Genomic DNA, 15,882 nt, shown 5'->3' with positions numbered 1-15,882 from the left:
AAGAAATTAACAAAAGTTGTCAAGATTACAAAGTAAGAATGAAAAGTGTCAATAAAAACACAAAACCACAAAATTTGAAAATGTTTGGTAAGCGCAGAACAAAAAGAACATTTAAACTGCCCCAATAAAACGCTTTCTATAGAACAATGAGTACTAAACTTCTGTAAATTACAGGTTGTTTGGGTCAACCATATAGTCCAAAAGATATGAATATTGCTATTAATTATGCCAGAAGAAACTTCTGCAGTCTGGATACAAAACTACATGGGTTATAAACAGTTACCATTTTAAGTTATTGCTGCCTTTTCTAGGTTTTATATAAAACAGACAAAAAAGCAAATACTAATAATATAGCAGTCTACAAAAACTTGTACCATGGCTTCAGGTAATTAAACCTGTCACTTTTTTTGGATAAATTAGTAGCAACGGTCAAACACAGTTAATGTCCAAAGTGTCTGGGTTAGTAGCGTCTGATATTTTGATTCAGAAATTAGAATACAATGAAAGTTAATGTGGTCTGTCTTGCATGTATTAAAAGCTACAGGTGAGCAAGCTTTATTCTTATGATTTGATTTGTGACCATTATTCCTACTCTCCAAATTAAGGAATATGCTCCCAAAAAAACTCGTTTTGGTTTTTTCAGTAGCTCCCATTTTTAAACCCCCAGAGAAGTGTCAAGGTGAACACACTAAGCATCCTTCAGAGACTGTACCTTGACCCAGCCTATTTCAGCATTGCAACCCAGAAGTAAACAACAGTTAGAGATAATTCTCACTGGGAGGGGAGGTGTGGAGAGAGAAAAAGGGGAACAACTAATACTCTCTTCCTGATACAACTTAGCGAATGTTGGGACAGGACAAAATTAGGGTTTTTTAAATATCAAAAAAAGCCAAGTCCTATCTAAAATAAAGACCTATCCTAAAAACTACCTTGAAGGGTTGGTCATTATCTGAGTACAAGTTTCCAGTGTGATGCAGTTCCCAACAAGACCAGTACAAATATATCTATGGGGAATGATGAGCAGGAATCATAGGATGGCCTTGGTTGGAAGGCACCTTGAAGCCCATCTAGCTCAACCCCTCTGCAGTGGACGGGGACACCTCTGTCACAGGAGCTCAGAGCCCCATCCAGCCTGGCATTGAAGATTTCCAGGGATGGGTCACCCAGAGGGTGTTTACTGCCACAGCCAGAACAGTGCACTGCTCCCACATTCCTGCAACAGCTACTGCACTGAGAGCAAAGCCATCAAAACACTGAAAGAACAAATCCACATGAGAGACTCTAAAGGGTCAGGAGGACTGCAGACCATAACAGCAGTGTAGGGATCTGATAATCATCAGCATATTAACTAGATACAGACAGACCTATACTTGAATAGGTATCTTGCAAGATGTAATGAACAGAAATAAATTAAATTCAGACTAGAAACATGTTTAAGTCTTAAACAGACTAATTAAATTTCAGGGCAACTTTCCCAGTTACACAATATGACCTATTAACATAGGATTTTATTTTCTTTTTTACTTTATAATTAGCACTCTGGCAATAAAAAGAATTAGTTAAAAACCTTCAGCCTGTGATATAAGGTTGGATTAGATTTGCAGTCCTCTCCATCCTCAGCCTCTGAAGCTACCCAAGATACACCAAGCAAGGCTCAACCTTCAATATCAAGCATGCTAATTTGTTGAGACTTCACAGTTCTATTGTCCTTTCTTAGCAGTATAATAAGTGACACCTGATCTTTGAATGAGCTCACAAATGCAAGACTAGTCTCTGGAGTGATCCTGACTAAACAACACAGTAAGTTCTGTATCTGTATAGGACAATTAAAAACAATCTGCACTCCAGGACAACCCAAACAATTTGTACAGAACTCCACAGAGAATAGAGCTGGATGGTCAAGTCAGGCCTTTCACTGAAATTCGGAACAGAAAAAAAAACCAGAGCAAAGCTATTCACAATAGATGTACTTGTTTTCTTAAAATCACCAAGAAGGAATATAAGTATATATGCTTCTAACTTCCTTGGTAGTTACAAACTGAATGACAAGGAGAGAAACTAAGATAAGAATGATGGCTTCCATCTGGAAAAATTCTTGTCAAACAGAGGCTATAACTGTTAAAATTGCTTTTCAACTTTGCAGGAAGATTGTTCTTAGACAAGATTTTTTTTTTTAATGCCAAGAGGTATCTGTAATAAACAATAACTTCCATCTTTCTCAAATATATCCCACACCACCTGATGGTGGTAAATACATTACACTGAAGTAACAAACCTGATCTTCCTTCCCAGTAATAGTTCTTACCATTTAGGAAGAGATGCAGCTCTCAACAGCTGCTACCTTTGGCAGTTAGGGCCATACTAGACACATATCTAGAATATTTTCCAAATATAAAGGAGCATTACAAGCAAAATCCATTTTCTAAGATTCTTCTCCCTCCCTGTCCTTGAATTTCAGAATAAAACATCCAAACCTATCATCACCTACCATGGAAGAGTCGGGAATTCACTCTTATTTAGAAGATCCAAGGATTTAAAGTCAGGTATGTTGGCCTATTAAAATAATTTAACCAGAGGACAACAAACATAATAAGCATGAACAGCACTCCCACAGCAGGGCTACACTGTATAAAAGGAAGCAGAGCTCGCTATTCTGTCACCAGAAACCTAAACACTGGGAGAAGGAAGCAAAGCAGCAGGGAGGGACTACTTAGCCCAGTGTTAGTCAGCCATGGCAGGGTGCTCTGCATCCCTCCCAATGGAGCTACCGTATCCCACTGCAGGGCAACCGCTGCCATGTCCATCCCGAGACCTACACCCACGGGGCCCGCTTTGGCCAACCATGCACTTCCCAGTCCTGCTGGGAATTCCTAAGAATTCAAGTACATGAATCAGAGTCACTCCAACACAGTCTACACTCCTCTATTTTCACATATTTGACACACCACTCAGTTATCCATTTGTGGAATTAAAAAACCTGGATTTGGTCTATAGAAAGGTCCCTGAACTCCAGCTGAAAGCATCAACAGCTGGATAATCCACTAGTGCCCTCCTTCCTTCACTACAATGATTACTCACCCTCCACCTTTACCACTTGTGCTTTTCAATTTGAACCTATTCAACTTCACTTTCCAGTCACTGGATCTTGTTGAGCATAAACTGAATAAAGCACTGGATTTCAGGAAGAAAATATTCACATGGGGAAAAAAAGATACCTCTCGCTTTTTTAGATAAAGTGAACAGGGCTTTTACAGGCCTTTTACCTACCGTAAGGCATTATTAAAATAATTTTAAATTATTTTCCTTATTCTTCACTATTTAATATTTTTAAAGACAAAACTTCATCATGAGCATTACCACATGTTCAGCCAAAAAACATCTCCTTGCTCTTATACATTTTTAAACAAAGCATTATACTGAGAACTTCTGTGGAACTGCTTGTTCATATTCGTATCCTATCAGTCAATAACTTTTGGGATACAATCCCATGCATATGCTTCTTACCTTCAGTGCACTACTTTGAATATAGCTGCTCTGAGGTGTGCCTTGCTTTACCAGCATAATATCACGTGAATTCTAGATGGTTTTGTACAGTTCCATCCTCCCTGCTTAGCACCCATCCATCTTGTTTGCCTGCAAATTTTATTACTGACAATTTTGACATTGCATCCAAATCATTAAAGAAAAAAATCCAAGTCTAGTAGTCCAACTCCTCCAAGACTTTTGGGAACAATGAAATTCAGGAATAATCCCAACAACTATTTCCAAGATGTATCAGTTAGCCAGCAGTTCTCCAAGCATTTGTCACATACTACAGAATCCTCCTACAAGTATCACATGTGCAATTAATATTATTTGTTGCACTTCACCACTAAAATGGTCTTCAAAAGCTTTGTTGTTCCACTGGCAATCCTACAGCTAGAAAGACAGGATCTACCCTGCCACACTAAACTTCGCATAAGGCAGAATAAATGTCATTGTAAAGAGTCTATTACCTAAGTTCAGCCTGCATTCATGAGGGAGGAAGCAAGGGAGGCCCAAGAATTCAGCATGGTACCACACAAACCCCCTCAAAAGGACTCCCATCCTAAGTTTCCTAAAGCATTCACATTTCCATCCATTTCTACCTCTTCTTACCAAAATTACTGAATCATTTTAAACTGAGTCTTTCACAAATAAATAAATAAACAGATCTCCCAGCATGACTGTATTTAAGTAATTTTCACTATTCTTTCAAACTTCTTTCCTACAACATTAATATTGTATTCATAGTATTTCATGGCAAAATGCAAAGCCTTAGAGCCCAGATAAAAACAAACTCATCCCTTAAAAACAACCAAAGAAAAAACCTGCAAAAACTTCAAACAATTTGAAAGTAATCCAAATTAGTAAATACAAAAAGACAGTAGGAAACAAAAGCCTCATAAAAATTATAGAAAAAATACCTAAAAAGATACCAAAAATAAACAACAGCACCATGAAGGAAAAAAAAAAGGTTAAGATTTTGACAGTACTATAAAAAGCATCGGTTTTAAATGTACACAAATGTTGAAACTGATTATATGCTCTAACGTCACTACTTACATAAGGACATGGTGCTACTTTCTTAAAAAGTGGAAATCACCATGTATTAGGGCCCCTGACCTTCAAAAGCGACTGAACACAGATGCACTGCATTGTTCAGTGGGCAGGTCTGTGACAATACAGCTCTGCTACCACACAGTCCCTAAGTTTTTAAAAGAGTATTTCTGGAGTGTCTGTTAACAGCCAGTCTGTCTCACCACCAGCATGAAAAACATCCTTCTCTTTTAAAGTTTATCTGTACAAAGACTTTAGGGAATAGAGAAACACTCACTGAAATCCATGTAGACACTATCTTGTGAGTAAGATCTAGTCAGACACTCAGCATTTCTGGAAAAATCGAATAAAACTCCCTACAAACTAGTGATGTTGATGACATATGATTCCTGTTGATGTTACAGCACACAATATAAATTGTGTTAATATAAAAAATGTAATTAACTTCCATCCCATCTTTTGTGCAGACATTCAATGCATCAAAGGAACAGTATAAAATTCTACCAGATGAACTAGCTAGACGACCAATTTAAATTGAGAGATTTTAGTTTGCTATACAGTAACTACTCAAAATTAACAAACACTAGTTTTCAATCTTTAAAATACAATGAATTTCTGACAAGCTATAAATGCTTTTTATTCCATGTTCCAGTCTTAGATTGCCAATCTAAAGTTTCCACAAGTTAAGAACACCTTCTTTCAAAGAACATTAACATCGTACAGTCTGGATCACTTCTGAAAACTTGTGTCACTTCTGAAAATCATCAAACACTGCTACCAAGGGTACTGCATTTAGTCTGACTCCAGTTAGGCTGAAAAAACATGCAGCAACAGTCTACACAGATTCCTTAAAACAAATCCCAAAAAACCAACCAACCAAACCAAAACCACAAAAAAAACCCCCCAACCAACAACAAAAAAAATCGAGACACTCACTTGGGGTTTATTGCTAGCTAATTACCTTTCAGAACAGACTGGTCTATTCTAAAGTCATGAGCACAGTTTAGAGAGGTAGAGCAGATAAGGTACACAACCACGTACAGAGGCCTATATAGCCTCTTAAGTCATCAAATAAACTAACAGACTTTTAGAACACTGTTAAAGGAAAAGATACCATCTGTTTAGCAAAAACTGGAGCCTGACACATGCACTTATCTGTTTTGTAGGCTGAAAAATCAATTCTTACAGTCCTTAACGTATCAGATGACAAGTCCACGTATAAAAGCTTTTCTAAACTATTTAAAACACCTTTCAAAACAATCATGCTAGTCCTCAAGAATACACACATGCTGCTGACAAAGGTGGGCGGCACAAAAGAAGGGTAAAAGAAATGGCACGAAACGACCTCTACACGTTACCTGTAAACATTCCTCCCACCGTCGACACCCTGGGAAAACCAGACCGCTGGCTCTCGAGATAAGCCCAGGCCACACGGGAGCGCTGGGCTGGATGGGGCCAGCCCCGACCTGCGGGTGAGCTGCGGACCCGTGCCTTCCAAACCCAAGGGGAAACACTCATAGCCCCGAGCCGCTTCCCCCGGGCAGCGGGGCCGGGCCGGGCTCCGAGCGCTCAGGGGCCGCTGCGGCGGCACCACCCGGGGCGCCTCTGCCCCCGCCGCTGCTTCACCCCCGCCTCGGGCGGGCGCCGCTGCCGGCCAGGGCGCACGGAGGGCCGGCGGGGGACCCTGCACGGCTCTCCGCCACCCGCACCCGCCCGCCCGGCCCTGCCCACCCCGGGCCGCCGCCGCCGCGCACACCCAGGCCGGCGGCGGGGGGCGGCGGCGCCGCACCTCCCGCCCTCCGTGCACCCCGCCCGCCGAGCCCCGCTCCCCCCCGCCCCACGGCGGGACGCCGTCCCGGCCGCGCCCCGAGCCCCGCTCCCGCGCGCCGCTCCCTGCGGGCGGGCCGCTCGCACCTCCGGGTGCAGGATGGGGACGCAGCCCGCCTCCTTCTCGTACTCCTCCAGCGGCGCCGCCATCTTCCTGCCAGCCCCGCGCCCGCTGCATGCCGGGTAGCGCGCGTGCCCGCCGCGCCGCGCGCGCCGCCGCTTCCTCCGGCGGGAGGGACGGAGCGGAGCGCGGCGGGCTGAGGGCCCCGGCAGTCATGGTGTGCGTACACACACGTATATATGTGCATATGTACATACACACACACACGGCGTGTGTCAGGTGTGGAACCTGCGGAGTGCGTGTGTCTGTGTGCGCACCCCCCGTGTCTGCGGAGGCACCGGCACCAGTTCTCCTGCAATCAATATTCAGTGTAGCGCAGGTTTGCGGAGATACCCCTGATAAGGAGTGGGGTTCGTTACAGGCTGGAATGTGAGCGAAAAGAGAGAAAAGACAGCCCTTCACCTTCCACCTTTAATGGAGATACTGCTCCATACTAAGCCGAGTCTGTCCATTTTTCGTTGGGAGTTACCTTCATGCCTGCTGGAGTGGCAAAGAGAGCATGGGAAGACGGCAAGAAGGATTTAATTGGGTGTTTGCTCCCAGCTGCAGGAATGTTTGAAACCCCCCAGCAGTCCTGAGGAAGCAGTTCCTTCCAGCCGCTTGTGCCCTGCTGGGCCGCTGGTTCCTCACCTCCCGAGCAGATGGCTGCGGATTTGGGGACAAGTTACAAAATAGCTCTCTTTAGCTGGTCATTTCTATCCTCACAGGCTGCGTAATGTGCATACAGCCAAGATCAGGAATCCTAAAGCGCGTTTTTTCTTTTTTTTTCTTAATAAATTACATTTTAATCAAAAATGGTTTTGCAATTACAGAACGTTATTGCTGGTTTGACTACTGCTCTGTATTGCTATATCTATGGTGCTCTCATTTGCCTTTGTGAGAAAGGGTCCTTTGGATAATACATTTTGTTGTATCATAATACATTAAGCTCATAAGCCTAAAACCCTACAATGATATTCTCTTCATTACTCTTTCCTATCTCATGCAAAATGTAACAGAGAAGCACTAATAAAATCTGACTGCAGCATTATTAAAATGTTAAACCATAAATGTCTTTTTTTTAATGTATTTAAATTCAAAATTGTGAAGAAGAGTGACATAAGATTTAGAAAGCGGGGGTGTGAAACAGGTCTCAAAGCACATATTTGAAACCATAAGGGCTGAAGTGCTAAAAGAGCAGAACAAGACACTGAATATACAGGAGAGGATCTTTTTTTAACTGTCTATATTATTAAATGTACTAGGGCTTAGATATAATTTGCAATTTGATTTGCATGAGGAAGAGGGTTTTCAACCCCCCTACAACCTCCAGAAATAGAAATCCAATTAATCATGACAGTTCATCACTCCTATTTATAATGAAAGCAAGGGTGATAAAATAACTAAAAATCTTTATAGTATTTTTACTATTCAGATTATTCTTCCTTGGAACTCTGAAGAAGTTATGCTTTGTCCCATAGCTCTGAACTGGATTGTAAACAAATATTCTGACATGTCTGGGTATTTACAGCCTGTTCTTCACAGATGTACACATTTGCAAACCAATTCCGTTCCTAGATATATCTGTACAGAGAATTTTTTGCTGTTTAAACTGGGGCCTGATCTGTAAGTATAGTTCATGTGCAGCCTGTTATATTTTTCTTCAGAACAAGTGTCCCTTTTACTGCCAAGTAACAGCAGAACTAGAATATGGGATTGTGCTACTGTGCCTCTGCCTTGGAGCTCCTCATTCAAAAGCTAGCTGTGCTTCAGAAGTTTCAAAAGTTTTCCATACTTCAAGCATTCCCTGTCCTTTCCTAATCTACCTACAATCTAACATAATTACATGGAAATGTGATTCTTCATTGTTTTGCATTGTCATTACAGAGAGGTTAGGCCTGTGCAGTGTAAGCAAATGGCAGATACAAATCCAACAATCTGCTACAGTAACAAAGTTTACTCCTATTTCCCACTAATCTAAAAAGCTGTAAGGTTAGATGTTTTTCTGGACTCTGCCAAAAAAATTACTGTCTGACCTTAAGCAAGTATTTCACTTCTCTATGATTTACTTTGCTCACTTGTAAATCAAGAACTGTGTCATCTCATTCAGGGGGGTATTCTGGGAATTTATTACCATTTCAGAACAATTTTATCTCTCTGATTAAAGATGCCTTGTAAATGCCAGGAATTGTTGTTGATCAATGGCAGGAAATGCTCTTCTGTGTGATTGCATTGAATGCTCCATAGCTGATGTGTGAAGTGCTCTCCCTATTGACCCAAGAGGTTTTATCCAGTTCTACTTAACTAGGCATGCAATAGGGGCAAGTCTGTAATGTTGGTTAAGCACCACACACACTAGAAAATTATTTTAGGTCATATTCTCACAAAAAAACCCAAAAAAACCAAACAAACAAACAAAAACAAAACAAAAAAAAAACACCAAAAAAAAAAAAAACCACCAAAACCCAGTTCACAGTACCACAGACATACAGATTTTCTTGCCTTTGTTTTACTTTGTGTTAATCACTGTGAAAAGGGGCATAAGGTCTGGAGACCTTTTAATTTTCAGGTAAGCCAAACAACAGCCAAACTGGAAAGTAAGTAGCACAAAGTCATAGGATTCTCTATTCTGTGACATGAATTTTAGCTTCTTTAACAAGTTATTAGGAAGAAAACCCTTTGGCAGAGACAAAACGTATTTATGGAATACACATCTGTACACATGATTCAGTGCTAGGCATGACTGTGCAGCTTTTTTAGCTTCTGTGTTCTACTAGACTGTGAAATGTGACAGGGAAATAAAAGACTTTTAACACACATTTCTTAGTAGTATCTTTATATTGTGCCATCAACCCTTAAAACAACTAAAAGTGTGCATAAACAATGTTTATTTGCAATGAAATATTGCAATTAAAGCTAAATGTTTATTCTCGTAACAGGTGTAAACTTAAAGTAAAAATATTGGAATGTCTTAATGCAAAAATAGGTAGTAAGTCAAAAGTACCTTACCTAACCCTACAAAAATGTGTATCTTTAGAACAGTTGTGCATGTCCTTCGCTTTTCATACATAGTTTTGATTAATATTATCCTAATTAATAAATCATCGGATGGATTTGCCACCATACTGAGGTGCCTCTGAAATTTTCTCTGCATAATTGTCACTTGCATAGTGACCCAAAAAACTAGATTCACTATCAAGGGCTAGAATATCTAGAGAAGCCATGTCATGGTCCTGTTCTCTGAGTATGTTTGCAGAGGGGCTATGAGTAATTCTTTATTATTCTCTATGTATGCTTCATTTTCTAATCCCATTACTGTTTGAGCTTTGTGCTTTATGTATTGGAAATGACACCCACCTATCTAAAAGTGTATACCAAAATGAATGTATAAAAACTCATTCTGCATGGGTTTATTCAAGTCTATGGTTTCTCTCTGCATTCACTCCTACATGGAGAACATCCACTTCTCACAGTTTGGGACCAGTTTGGGTGACTGAAAGCCTGTGAGTTTGCATGACAGCTCCACAGAATTTATCTTTAAAAATATAATCCGGCTGAAAATGCTCTCAAAGCAAGTGCATTAAGAGAATATTAAATATGCATGATTGAAAACAGAAATCACACAGTGAAATTCTTCAATACAGTGCCTCCTGTAGCTGCAGGCACTGCTTCTGTTACAGTATCTCAGGGCTCTGACAGCTGTGTGGACATGAATGAAACCTGCGTGACCAAACCTGGTTTTGATCCCAACTGGGTGCCTCACTCTCTTAAGAGGGGTGACTGTCCTGGAAGGCAGATCCGACAGATCTCGCTGTAGGTCCAGTCCTGAACCACTGCAGGCTTCAGCCCTCTCTTCCAAGGTAATGTGAGATTTTAGCATCCTGGGCTGAAAGCCATGGCAGTTCAGGAGAGGACTCCTGAGGGGATCAAGTGTCCTTACTCAGTAGTGGCAGCATCTGTCAGCCGGGGTGGCTGGGGACAGCAGCCGTGTGACCATGCAATGCGCTGCCACATGTCAGCCTGGGCTGCCCTACAAAGCAGCAGTGGGGGATGTGATTTCCCTCACTGTCTGTGATTCCCTCACTGTCTGTGATTCCCCTCACTATCTGTGATTCCCCTCACTACCCAGCGTGGTCAGGCTCTTTCTCTGCACAGCCAGTGCAGAGGATCAGTCACAGTGGCTACATTGGGCAGTTTGCTCCCGAGCATCACCAAAGAGAGCCTGGCAATGCTCTTACACCAGTTTATATCAGTGTGTTTTTGCATTCCAGTGGTGGTCATCTTGATTTACATTGTTGTGAAGAGAAGAAAGTCAGATGCTGTGTTTATACAATCCTTTACTATTTGCCAAATAGCACTGTATATCATGCCAGGCAGTTTTAGATACCATGAAGCAATCCTCCTAAAACAAGAGGAAAAATGTTGGAAAAATCTCACCTGAACTATCATCCCATGTCTGGGTCCTCCCTGTAGTCTGTAGCGTACACATCATGGACAGGGATCCTAAAAGGGAAAGTCACCTTCTTCTCTACTCCTCCTGAGTGTATCTGTTGGGGGCAAGCTTCTTTTGATGGCACAGGAAACCATAATATTGTCTACTGGTCTGCAAATGATAGGTGCTTTTATGGCACAGGAAGACTCTGCCTATGGAAGTCTTCTCTTTTGCTACATAGCCTCTTGCTCCCTTGGAAACAGTCCAGGAGGTTGCTAGTCTTAAAAAAGGCCTAATGGCAATGTTTGATATAATACATCAGAAAAATAATGTATTTGTACTATTTCCCCCTCACTTTCCCCCTCACTTAAGAGAACCAACTTTCGATTTGACTACTGGAAGCTGGAAATGCCCTTTAAAGGGAGCCTTTTCTGCATGTAGTTTTCCATTGTATAATTGGACCCCAAATCCCTATATTAAGTTATATTCATGGGAGAATTCCCCGTACAATTGTTGATATATAATGCTGATGACATAAGCACATAGAGAAAACAGGAACAACCTGCAAGATGCTAGACATCTATTTAAAACAAAACCCAAAACACTGAATAAATTTTATTTGTTGAGTCCTAAATGTCTGAATTAATCTTGTGCTTTCAAAACAGTAAGCACATCAGCCTGTGAATCCAATATCTCTTTCTGGAGAGATGCTTTCTGTCACTTTCTGTTGCTTTCAAGTAAGTTTTTTGTAGAATCATTACTTAGTATTTGAACACAGAGGGGTAAGCACTAAACATAAGCTGCTGCTAAGCATAGCACCCTTGCTCTCCATTTTTGGTGGTTTTGCATTTTGGTGGTTTTGCATTGTCTATTTCTTTTCTGCCAAAATAATCTCATTAGCATGAAATATGTATAGCCCTTGAGTGACATAAAGCAATCATATTATTTCCCTAGGTGATTGGCTTTGCTGATGCAATTCCACTGCTGACAAATTCTGCATTGATTTAAAAGTGCAGAAAACGAGTGGGGTTATCTAACTTGACTTTTTGTTCCTGCTTTTTTTTCCCCTTTAAGATGATGTGCTTCTGTTTCCCACTCACTGTGTTTTAAATATCTGATCTTGATACCATATCTTGATACTCATGGATGACTTTGCTGCTCTCTTCTATGTCAAAGGACCATCTCTCCTTTAATTGTTCATTACAGTCAAAGGGGCTATTACTTTGTGTTCTCATTACTTAGACTAGGTAGATCTAATAGGTGCATTAAAATAATTTTTCACGTACCTGAGTCTGTTAGTCTCCTGTGAGTTTTCCCCCAGAGCTTGTTCTTGGCACATTCAGTAACATGTCACACGTACCAGTTTGTTCTGCTAACACATCTGCCTGTGCTCATTTTTTGGGGAAACCCAGGACTACTGTGATGCAGTCTTGTACAACAGTTAACACTGGATTATGTTCCATATTTGTAAAGGAAAATGAACAGACTTGAAACTGAAGACTGGATTACACTTTATGAACTTTTTTTCCTTTTCTATTTTCATCTGCATTATCCTTTGTCCTCTCCCAGACCTCTCTTTATAACTTTTGCATTGGACTGATTATTCTGGCTGTCTTTGGAGAACGTGCAGAATATATCCAAAGAATGAATTTTTGAAACACAGGCAGTTGCTGAGGCAGAAACTCACTGCCAAAATGAAAACCAGTGACAAACCAATAAAATTAATAGTAATTCCACTACTTTAAAAAGACACCATTGAGAATGAAATATTCAACAATAAATATTCAACAATGGTTTTATGGAAGTACTGCATCCTCAGGAATTTAGGTTGAAGTGGGCTGAATGATAAAATAAGAGAAAAATAACAGTTAAGAGTTTAATTTATAATCTTTGGTTGAAAGCAAATAAATGAATTATTTTTGCTACTTTATATCAAATGAAGCAAATATTTTCCCTGCTCAGATATAAAACAAGCTCTGAGGAACATAGTCAGCTAACACCCTTCCCCTTTGCAAATGAGAATTTTCTAGCTGAATTGAAGAAATTTTCAGTAACCAAGGTAATGTCCAAACATATAATAAGACACTTCTATAAATAGCATGGTCCTAGAATACTACTGTTTTATAATCCTCTTGAGGAATTGTTGTCATCATGGTCATGACAGCTCATATGTAGAGCCCATTGTCAAGGGAGGTGTATTGCCAGGGATGGACCTGCTCATTCATCGAGCATGAAAGGTACTTTGCCTTCATGTAAGGGGAGAAAAAAGGAACAGTACAGGAAAACAATATAAAAGAGGGAAACTTTATCAAAAGTAATAAAAAAGAAAATTAAATATTAAATCCAGAGAGTTTCTGATATTGGAGAAGAGCAAGAGACAAGAAGATTGGTTGAAGGGACCTACAATAATCATCTAGTCCAAATGCCTGATGACCTCAGGGTCATCAGGCAGTTGGACTAGATGATTATTTTGCTTTTTAAGGGAGATGTTTAAATTATTATTTGCTTTTCAAGGGAGATGTTTAAATTCTCTGTAGTTGGTTTTGTTTCAGTTTTTTTGATAGAGAACAACTAATTGGCTTGTAGGAGTCCTTAAAGCATGCCATGCAGGTATTTTAGATTTATTAAATTATTGGAATTAAGGACAGGCAAAATAAGCCAACAGCACTTATGAAAAACTTCCAAAATTGTGATGGAAAATGTTGCATGAATTACCATCTTATTTTGTTTTTTGCTGAATCTAAGGTGAATTAATAATGGTTGCACACAGGCAAGTACTCTAAGCATAGGGGCCAATATAAATTTGACTGTGTTTTAATGGGAAAGAGTGGTAACTGTTTTCTGTCCTTGACTAAGCAAGGACACACAGCAGCAACCTCTTCCACTGATTCATTGATACAGTGGGGGAAAATGCCTTTATTTGATTAATATGAGGACTGCCAGAATACTGAAGGATGACCAAATGAAGAAATAATCCCCACAGCCAGTCTTTAAAATAATAAAGTAAGTAAAATACATCAAACATTCATAAGGTTTGGATGCAAATGGCTAGTCTGAAATGCAAACTCAAACATCCATAATATTCAATATACCATGTTAAACATCATGCTGTGTGATTATAAAAAAAACAAGCCTGGAGTTCAGAAAGTTGAATGTTTAGATGGTATGCTTGGGAATGATAAAAGACATCAAAATGTATAGGAGGTGCATAGTTGCTATAATCAAATCTTGAAGCTGTGGGGAATGAACCAGTGGCACTGTTTTTGGAATAAATGCAGGCGAACTGAGCTGTCACATTAAAGCTGACAGCCGTGCTACGCAGCTCTAATCTGCTGTGCAAAGATCTGGGTTAGGAGAGGATGGAAATCTACAGATGCACTATTCCAAGTCTGCATTTCTGAGCTTGCAGATCAAAGTCAAAAACCATACCTGATCAGAAACATCAAAAACTGTGGGCAATGTAGATAATTCCAGAAACAGGCAAATTATTTAACCCTCTTTCATGATTCTTCTCTAAGAAAAAGGTCTCTAGATGCCAAGGCATTTTCAATGCAATGACTGTGTTATCTCCCTTCAGATGCTGAGGTAACACAGTCAAAATAGCATCGATGATTCTTGCAGCTTGATGAGACAGACTTCCCTTGAATTGCTGCAAAGCTTAAGACTCTCATCCCCTGTTCTTGAGAGAATCATCACTTAAGAGATTTCCCAGCACTCTAACTGCACTTCGTGATGGTAATGGGAAGTGGCAACACTTCTGAACTTGCAAGACCTTGGTCATCTTGGGTTTCATTTACTGATGGTGCTTTTAGTGGTCCTTAAAAAAAAGAAAAAGAAAAAGAAAAAGAAAAAGAAAAAGAAAAAGAAAAAGAAAAAGAAAAAGAAAAAGAAAAAGAAAAAGAAAAAGAAAAAGAAAAAGAAGAAAAAGAAAAAGAAAAAGAAAAAGAAAAAGGCTCACTCATGCTTTAATACAGTGCAAGTAAAAGGTTTGGCACACAGAATGGTATTTAATAGATGAGTATATATCTGGGCTTTAAAACTGCTACAAATGGTCATATATTGTAGCAAAAGAAGTAAGGAATTTATTATACTAAGGCATTCTGCTGCTAATTTACAAGCTCTTTCTCTTAGGTTTCAACAGTTGCTAGAAGCACATGAATGTTTCTGTCATGTCTTAGAAACAAATAACAAAACATATCCATAGGGAAAGTTACACCATAAAACCGAATTTTAATAGAGCAGGAGGGGGCTGACAACAAAAAGAATAATTTCATCTGCAAAGTTGCAGGTCGGCGTATTGCAGCTGAGAATTCTCTGGCAGTTGTGTAGATGTGAGCTCCCCTGTGTAACACTAACCCAGTCCCTGCCTGTCTCACAGGGAGAAGGGGTAATTCTGTGAAGGTGAAATGACATGTAATACAGACCTAGTAGCCATATGCTTAGTTTCTTATGAATATCTTCATTTTGCTTGATAGCCTGTCTCTGGCATTCCCAGTTTTTAACTCAGTAATTTTTCATAGTGTCATGTCCTAACTTCAGGTAAAGGAGCAGAGCTGCTGCTGCCTGGGTACCCACTGGGCTGGTAGAGGGACAGCAGGGGGGCACCAGCATCAGTCACCTCCCTGGGCATGGGGACAGGATGGACAGAGTTGTAGGAAGCTGCAGGCTCATGCTGCTGTGGCATCACTGGAGCAGGGGCTGATGGCCCTGGGGGGCTGACATGGGGTGGGCAGTGTGGAGGAGCCTCAGGAGTGTGGGCAGGGACAGTCAAGGCTGGTGATACCATTGGGGTCCTCACATACTGAGTAGGTCTATAAAATCCTCTCTTCTGACTCCATTTCCCCTCACAATTGTATGGCAAATATTTTCCTACCATTTCTGCCCAAGGTAGTGTACTGAAGCAGATAAAAACATAGATAAACAAAATCTAAACCTGCACTTTCTG

General features: G+C 40.4%; 1 protein-coding gene across 1 annotated transcript in view; it reads right to left on the bottom strand.

Annotated features, from left to right (window-relative positions):
* ZDHHC17 (zinc finger DHHC-type palmitoyltransferase 17) overlaps positions 1-6,624 on the bottom strand; it is a 64,553-nt gene extending 57,929 nt beyond the window's left edge. The window contains exon 1 of the mRNA XM_064419571.1: positions 6,493-6,624. Within this exon, the coding sequence (XP_064275641.1) occupies positions 6,493-6,555 (63 nt within the window). The 5' untranslated portion in view covers positions 6,556-6,624. The remainder of the gene's footprint in view (positions 1-6,492) is intronic.
* Positions 6,625-15,882: the final 9,258 nt, after the last annotated feature.

Source organism: Passer domesticus, chromosome 5 (genome assembly GCF_036417665.1).
Source record: "Passer domesticus isolate bPasDom1 chromosome 5, bPasDom1.hap1, whole genome shotgun sequence".
NCBI classification, from domain to species: Eukaryota; Metazoa; Chordata; class Aves; order Passeriformes; family Passeridae; genus Passer; species Passer domesticus.
The sequence above is the reverse complement of the archived record's forward strand: the minus strand, read 5'-3'. Positions and strand labels throughout refer to the sequence as shown.